This window comes from Elephantulus edwardii, unplaced genomic scaffold (genome assembly GCF_000299155.1).
Source record: "Elephantulus edwardii isolate Elephantulus edwardi_28Jun2011 unplaced genomic scaffold, EleEdw1.0 scaffold00001, whole genome shotgun sequence".
Lineage (NCBI taxonomy): Eukaryota > Metazoa > Chordata > Mammalia > Macroscelidea > Macroscelididae > Elephantulus > Elephantulus edwardii.
Window position 1 is genome coordinate 14,950,299 of NW_006399751.1, and position 8,742 is coordinate 14,959,040.

At 49.7% G+C, this 8,742-nt stretch overlaps 1 protein-coding gene across 1 annotated transcript in view; it reads right to left on the bottom strand.

The window, feature by feature from the left end:
• GPR97 (G protein-coupled receptor 97) overlaps positions 1-8,742 on the bottom strand; it is a 16,804-nt gene that overhangs the window by 4,209 nt on the left and 3,853 nt on the right. The window contains exons 3-8 of the mRNA XM_006878923.1: positions 4,994-5,132; positions 3,206-3,352; positions 2,403-2,537; positions 1,900-1,939; positions 1,662-1,753; positions 1,425-1,537 (exon numbers count right to left, since the gene is read on the bottom strand). Of these exons, the coding sequence (XP_006878985.1) occupies positions 1,425-1,537; positions 1,662-1,753; positions 1,900-1,939; positions 2,403-2,537; positions 3,206-3,352; positions 4,994-5,132 (666 nt within the window). The remainder of the gene's footprint in view (positions 1-1,424; positions 1,538-1,661; positions 1,754-1,899; positions 1,940-2,402; positions 2,538-3,205; positions 3,353-4,993; positions 5,133-8,742) is intronic.

Sequence of the window (8,742 nt, forward strand, 5' to 3'; positions counted from 1 at the left end):
CTGGGCCCCTCAGGCACATCCTGGGCCCCTCAGGCACATCCTAGACACCTCAGGCACATCCTAGGCCCCTCAGGCACGGCTTGGGCCTGGGAGAATGGCCTGCATCATCTCTGTTTCTGCCTGCCCTGCACACAGCCTTCTTCTGCTATCATTCCCAAAGTCTTCCCCACACCCACTCATTCAGATGACATTTGAGTGGGGCTGGCCCTTGACGCGGCCAGTCAGTGCGCTCCATCCTGGGAACACCATCATCATTCAGTCATGTGCACATTTTCCGAACCAGGCCAGTAAGACTCAGTCTTGGTCTATACACGGGATAGCAATTGCATATCCACATGTCCACCCAAGCCCCTGACGCACAGGCCAGCTGCATGGGTGTGTGGGTGCACACCCCTCACAGTGCCACAAAGCCCACTGCCCTGTCCTGAGTGCAACGTTTTGCTGCCACTGTTTAAAAATTTTCCATCACTTTTTGACCAGAGATCTCACATTGTCATGTAGCACTGCACATCCACATGCACGTACACACACACACACACACACACACACATGGTTAAAATGGTAAACGGTGAGTGAAGGATATTATCCTGTGAACAGCGTTGTTTCACCCAATGGCCACTGAGTGGAAGTCAGCTCCTAACTGGCCTTCTAGTGAGTTTCCCAGGTTATGAACCGCACAAGAAAAGGCAGACCTACTTCCTCCCAAGGAGTCGCTGACGGTTTGAAACTGCCAGAGAGCCTCTACCTGCAGAGAGCGGCACAACTCCCTATCCACTTGGCCACTGGAGCGCAGGCCAAGGCCAAGTTCCTGGTTTTAATATTGTAATCCAGTTATGGAAATTGTCACCATTGGGGAAACCTGGAAAAATAGTCTGCACAGCTCAATACACTATTTCTGCAACTTCCTGTTCCTCTGTAACTATTTAAGAACAAAATATTTTTAAGGCAATAAGAGAAAAAGAAAACATGGAAAAGATTTTACAAATGAAAAACAAATCCAAAGTAAAAGGCTAAAAACTACCCCAAAAGTCTCCCCTCACTTGAGGGACTTGGTTTAGAAATATTGGGAGAGAGGGACACCCCTTTATTTCTGAGTTGCTAAGAGGCTTTGATGACGATGGGCAGAGCTGCCTGACATGACAGATAAGGCGGTGAGATGTAGAGGGAGATCAAGGCCTCTATTTGAGTGCCTGGATCTAACCGTGTCTGAGTCAGTGCTTTCAATTATACAAACCACACATGTTTACGTTTAAGACCATTTGAGCCAAGTTTCTGTGTCACTTACTACTGAAATAGTCCTGCACCATTTCGAGCTCTGGTTCCCTTGTGTAAACCTTGTTAGCAAGGTTTGGAGAGGAAGCTGTCTAACCTGCTGCCTTCCTGGGGGTAGGAGGGAGATGCAGGGAGGGATGGGGGTCACGTACCTCAGGACCAGGTAGAAGACAAGAGTAAAGGCCAGGAAGAACATGGAAGTTCCGCAGCCCGCCTGGGAAATGAGCGTGAGTGCCTTCACGGTGGCCTTGTCCAGGGTCGGCCTCTGTAGGTGACCCACCCAAGTAGGTGACCCTCTCAGCAGAGGCCAGATCCATGTCCCACCTAGGCCCTGGCTCTGCCAGGAGTCCCCCCTCCCCAGGAAGAGCCTCCACGAGGATGGCTTTTACCAGCAGCAGGGCGAAGAAGGTCAGGTGGTCACAGTGGCACACAGTCATTCGAGGTGCGCGCTCCGTGGAACAGCCCTTGGACGCCCAGTCACCTGTCGGCCCTGGGAGGGGAGGTACCAGGAAGGAGAAGTGGGGGAAAAGAGAGAGGGGAAGGCCCCTGAGAATGAAACCCACCCCTTATCCCCCAAGAGACCCAACCCCTCCCCTCTGTTTCACCCCAAGATCTTCCAGGCCCTACCTTTAGTCACATCCCAGAATACACAGCTGAGGGTCATATTCTGAAACCAGAAGGTGGGAGTCAGGGGGGGAAGTAGGAAAGTGGGGGTGCTCAGGTGTCAAATGTCTCAGCACGTGTGCCCCGGGCGGAAAGCTAAGCTCCCTCCCGGAAACAGTGGCATCTCGCCTGGATCAAGTGTGTGAGGTGTGTGTTAAATGTGACCAGGGTGCAAGGGGGCTGTGTGCACATGACTTCAGGGGTGCCTGAAACAGGCAGATGTGACCTCATGTGCATGAATGCGGATCTGGCAGGTCCTGTGTGCACCTCTGAGCAGGAGACGGGTGGTGTGTGAGAGTTCACATACGAGTCTGCACAGGGCAGGCGTGCGTCTCTGGCCCTAATGCACATGTGTAAGGGAAGGAGGTATGAAGTTCTGTGCACGTCTGCTCCAGGGCTCCGTGCCCAGGTGTGTCCCCCAGCCGTCTGCCCTGCCGTGATGTCCAGGTCCGGGTGGGGCCGCTCACCGGGAGGAAGTCCTGGTGGGAGAAGGTTATCTCCACTGGCTCCTCCAGCCCCGTGATGGGTGTGCTGCCCACGCTCAGGCCCACCATACGACTGTTGAGGACACTGCTGCCGTCTTCCAGGCTGAGCCGGGGGCCCTGTGGAGGGAGGCGACAGAGGATGGGGCTGCAGAAGGCATGTCCCACCCCTAATTCTGCACAAGGGTCCCTGGGATCCGTGAGGACTTTGCCTGGAGGATGAAACCCTTGCTTTGTGATCAGTTTGGCCACAGAGCCATGCCTGCCACAGCTCACAGGTACAGGCCTCCAGGGCTCCTCTGTCCCCCCTTAACCAGAGGACACAGGGTCCCCAGAAAGGCCAGCCTAGAACTGGAGGACAGTGGTGCTTCAGGGAAGTGGGGTCTGCCCACATGAGCACTGAGGTGTCCAAGCGTGGGGTGAGGTAGATGCACATACCCAACAGACATGTTTTCAAGGTCATGGGTACACTTGTGAACAAAGCCACACGCAAGCACACATGATTAGTGCACAGGGATGTGAAAGGAGCTGAGTGTTTGTACATGGACACATGAACACACTGGAGTCCTCTGGGGTGTGGGGTGCCCGCCCTCTGAGGGAATGACTGCAGAGACATGGCCGTGTGGCCTCTGTGGGACCATTCTCAAGGCTCAGGCCCCATCCCCTCCATACCCATCTGGTCTCTCGACAAAGATGCTGGTGAGGGCGAGCTGGGCCTGGGACCCAAGTGAGCCAGCCTGACCTTTAACCACAGAGCTATCCTGAGCCCCATTCCAGTTTTTCCTCACCTTGAAGAGGTTCCCTGATCTGATGTCCAGAGTAGTTACGGCCAACCGTACTGAGGGCCTCTTGCTCCGAAGGGACTCGAAGAAACTTCTGGGGAGCCGGACTCTGTCAGGAGGCCTGCTCTCATTCGCCATCACCTGCCTGGGAATCTGTAACCACAACCTCACCAGTGCCAAGCTTTACCCAAGGATCCAGGCCCCTAACACAGGCCCACAGCCTCGTGGAGAGGCAACACCTACAGACATCAGCTCTGAGAGGTGGGACATCCCGCTCACAGTCCCAGCTCTGCCCCCCACCAGGCTGAGGGACGCTGGACAGCTCATGTCACTTGGGTTCGTTTTATAGGGAACAGAGGGGACACTGCCTGCCTGGCCGGCCACACATCAGACTGAACATCGGCTGTGAACTAATGAGACTCAGGGAAGCCCCTGAATTTCTTCAACTGGTTTGCAAATGTGAGGGAGGCCAGGCTGGCTGAGATGTGCTTTTGACCAGCATACTCACAGCCTGGGGGGGGGGGGCCTAAATTGGACTTAATAATTATGGTTTCTGGCTTCAGAATAGGGAATAATGAACGAATAAAGCCATCAAGAAAGGGGTGGCTAGGGAGCTCTGGTGGCCTAGTGGCAAGAAGCTGCACTGCAATCCCAGAGGTACGCCGTTCGAGTCTACCAGATGTTCTTCTGCTGGAGAAGGAGGGACCATCTCCTCCTGTACCGGTCAGATCTGATTTGATGGTACACACACACAAAAAAAATAATTGGTTTTTTTTCTTAAAAAAAAGAAAGGGGTGGCTGTCTAGGAGCTTAGAAAGGAAGGTGGCAGGGTCAGAAACTGGAACACACGAGAATCCACACCAATGCACTCCCACCAATGACAAATGAACAGAAATGAAAATATCAAAGCATTAAGATCAATTTCACTGGAGAATACAAAACGAGAATGGCGTGTGTTCTTCCTGGGCCTGCAGGCTGATCCCACCTGGCCCTTGCCTTAAAAGGAAGTTCTGTGGACATTAGACCAGGGAGTAGGGAGACGGGGTGGAGGGCCCAACATTCTCCTTCAGGCCCAGACCCCGCGTCGCAGGGACCTGTATGTGATTCACGTGATTGGTGCCTGCCCCACGACAGTCACTCGGCCACTTGGGTTGAGAAACACCTTAGCTATCTTCTATCTCCACTGCCCCAAACAAACCTTGATATTAACCAACTTTCTTAAGGGGCACTGAAGATCATCAATGAGTCGAACAGAAAAGTTCAGTCATTTGTAGCTAGTAAGGGGCACAGTCAGGATCTGACTGCAGACCAATGTAAATCAGATTCTGTCGCTTTAACTGTGTTGGTGGATTACCAAATATGCCCTTCATCTGGTTTCAACTGTATCGTCTGGGTCGAAGAGTTCATGGGAATGTTAAGTTTTGAAGAAGGTTCAGTATTCATTTTTTAGACAAGGACTCTATGGACTTTAGAGAGCAGAAGAGAATTCCTGAAGGGCCCCCTGGGGAATTGGTGGGGAGTCCAGTGCCAGCATCCAGGTCTGTTAACACTCAGTCCTGTGCTCTGCCAAACATCTCTCACTAGCCTCTTGGATAACCTGTTACTAGCGTTCACTTATCCAATGAACTTGTTAGCAAGGAGACAGAGCTGGCAAAACGAGACCCAGAAGAGGTAAGTTTTGACGGGCACCATGCACAGGTCATGTCTCTCTGCCACCAGGTCTCAGAGTTCTGAACAGTACGGCAGAAAGCAACAGAGCCCGCGGCCGCCAACGGGGACGGGAGGGGTCTTCACCTGGGAGGGAGTCAGGGAAAAGTGCAGGTCCTCCGAAACGTCCGTGCTCACGTTCTGGATCAGAGTCTTCACAAAAGACATATTCACCATGTCCACGGAACTGCTCTCCACCAGGTGGGTCTCGTAGTTGAGCCAGTATCTGCAAGGGGTCAAGGATTAAGGAAGAGTGTAGGTTCTTGCATGTGGAGTCACCAACTTATCTGATCCCCAACCTGGACGACAGGAGGGACACCAGGGGGAGCAATCAAAAGGTTCTTTGGTGCAAGGAGTGACCAAGATGACAAAAGAGCGGACCTTGGGATTATTCTGGGAGGAAGGGAAAGAGGCTTGGAATCGCTGCAGGCTGGCTCTGGGGTATACCAGGTGGTCATCTCTAGAAGCACTTTCAAATGTCGATGACGACTGTGAAGCAAGGCTGAGCAAGTAGCATGTTTATTCGGTGCTAACAGAATACTGTGAACTTTGCTTTAAACACTAAGTATGCCTTCTCGTGGCCTCTGAGAACTAAGCATGCCTGACAGTGGAACTGGTTAGGGAACCATACAGAACACGTAACTGGCATTTGTTTAATTCCTGTCTCACAGCCATTACTCTTACATGTTATCAAATCTATCTTGACTCATAACAGCCCCATAAGACAGTATAGAGCAGTTCATAAAGTTTTTTGGACTGTAATCTCTATGGGAGACACCCAAGTGTTGAGGACTCTCCTTCATAGGGTTGCTATGAGTCGCCTGCGACTCGACGATACTTAACAACAATAACATCAACATAGAGAGAGAGATCAGTTGGCCCAGTGGACAGAAAGCGATGCTACCTAGCCAAAGGAGGGTGACTTTTAATCTGTGGCCCTCAGGCCTGTCTTTCATTGTTTTTGTTCAGACATGCCTCCAGGTCGTATAGCTCTGGTGTACAAGTTGCCGTCCCGCGGTCACTTGTGGTTGCTGTGAGGCTGAACACTGCGACACGGATGTGTCAAATGCATTAATGGTTGGTTTCCCAATGCGGACAGAGAGAAGGGTGGAGCTCCCCGATTAAAACCAGCTTGGCAGGAAGAGTGGCATCCACTTCCATAAGAGCTTGCTTCCAGAAACCCTATGAACCTGGAGAGAGGATGAGAGACACCCAAGTGTTGAGGACTCTCCTTCAGAGGGTCGCTATGAGTCGCCTGCAACTCAATGGCACTTAACAACAACAACAACAATCTCTATGGGAGATGGCTAGGTCCTTCTCTCCTGGAGCAGATGGTGGGTTCAAACCAACAACCATTTGATTAGCAACCGAGCTCTTAACCATTGCACTGAGCTCATTAGTGAAAATGTTGGGGTGGGGGTGGGTTGGTGAGGGAAGGAGGCAAGTTCGCGGGTGCTCTCCATGGTTCTGAAGCATCCCTGCACTCCAGGACTCCCTTCCCTTTTCTTTCACCCAGGATCCTTAGCACTAATGCATGACCTCCCTCCACAACTCTGAAAGTGTGAGGCCCAAGGCAGTGGTGGGAAAAGAGAGGCAGCGCAGATACAACCAGATCAAGACTATTACAAAGGAATACTACAGATCCCTTGGTACCAGCAGTCAGGAAATCAGGAGGCGTATTGCACTGGGAAGGTCTGCAGTCAGGGACCTCTCCAAATTATTGAGGAATAAAGATGTCAGTTTGAGGACTAAGGTGTGTCTGATTCAGGCCATGGTCTTTCTGATCACTTGCTATGTATCTGAGAGCTGGATAATGAATAAGGATGATGGAAGAGTTGATGTCTTTGAGCTGTGGTATTGGAGAAAAGTACCAAAGATCCCATATGTGGCCAAAAGGACAAGCAAATATGTCTTGGAGAGGGTTCAGCCAGAGTGCTCTTAATCAAAGATAATAAAACTTCACCCCACATACTTCGGGCATGTTGCTTTGAGGAGCTGTTCCTTGGCGAGGCACATGATTCTTGGAAAGGAGAGGAAGACCCTCAACCAGGTGTACTGACACAGTGACTGCTACAATGGGCTCTAGTGTGTCAGGATGTGTGATGATGGTGCAGGACAGGACAGGATTCAGATCTGTTATTTATTGGGTTGATATGGGTCGTACTTGACTCAACGACACCTAACAACAATACAACAGCCGGGAAGCCCGGGGAGCCTTCATTTGTACAACGTTGTCAGAAAGTCATAGTTACTCAGGGGGTGGGGGTGGGGAGATCAAAGAGATCACAGGAAAAAAATATTATGATGGAAAAAGGAAGTCAAATGTGCTTGGTTGGAAAAGACAGTAAGGACATTACCTAGCCAGAGAGAGTGAGGTCAAACCACCCAAAGTCAGCAATTGAATGATGCGAAATGGAATCAGCTGAACGATGCCTAGCTTTGATTGGCCTTTTCAAAACCAAGACAAAGAACTGTTCTCATTTTCTTAGTTACCAAATAAAACTCTGAATTGTGAACACAGTTTACGGTTTCATTTGGTATCTTAGAAAATGATGATTTTTTGTCAACTGTTTCTTATGCATCTGAGAGTTGGACAATGAATAATGGTTGAAAAAGAGCCTGTCTTTGCGGTGTTGGACAAGAGTGCTGAACATCCCACGGACTGTCAAAAGAACAAACAAACCTATGTTGGAGGAAGTGCAACCAGGGTGGACCCCAGAGGCAAGGATGGTGTGGCTATGCACAAGGTCCAGCATCACAGGAACCCCAGGTTACGTCAGAACAGCAAATTGACCAAAAAGTGCTGTACAACTTAGAAGAATGTTCCTTTAAAACAAAATAACACTAGGCCCTCGGGCCCAACTGACTTTTAAATACAAGGGCCGTGTGTGTGTGTGTGTGTGTGTGTGTGTGTGTGTGTGTGTGTGTGTGTGTGTACACAAAAGAAAAAAGGCCTGAAGCCTTTCTATAACTATAGTTGTTTTTCCTAGTTCGTAGAGTTTCCAGAGGCATGTGCTTTAGGAAGTAGATGCCACTCCTGCTCCCAAACCTGAATCAATCTGGAGCTCCACTGAACACTGCCCACGATGGGTAACCATTATGGTGTGTGACACACCCACAGAACAGTTGTCAGCATCACAGCAATTCCAAGTTACTTCAGTACAGCACATAGACAGACCACTGCTATACCACTTAAAAGAATGTTCAACTTCTGTTATAGCCTATGTACTTAAAAAATAGTTCCTTGACTTCACAAAGAGACGCATGATTCACTTTCTAAAAGGAAGATTTTCTGATCTGGCTGTCAGAACACTTTAAATCAGACTTGAGAAATAACACATATTCAAAAATTTTCTAAAATGTAGGTGCACAGTTGAATTTATAATTACATAGTGGATGTCTGTTTAAGCATCTCTTCTTTGATATTAATAGTTACTCGGGTTTCTTTAGTTAATATTTGCACAGCATATGTCTCTTTGCACGTTGTGTTTGTTTTTCACGTGAGAGGTGTGAGGTTCAACAATTTGTTTTCGGCTAGGAAAGGAGAATTTCCTCTTCCGCATGCCGCATTCCTTTACTGAACTGCTGGATGCAGGAGATCTGGAGTTCGCCTCTTACCCTTTAGCTAACATTTATCTCACTAAAGCATTTTAAAGCTCCATTAACAGGGAGCTCTGGTGGCCTAATGGCAAGAAGCTGCACTGCAATCCCAGAGGTATGCTGTTCGAATCCACCAGATGCTTTGCTGGAGAAAGAGGGGTGGTCTCCTCCTATACCAGTTAGATCTAATTTGACGATACACACGCACAAAATAATAAAATAAACACACCCACCCA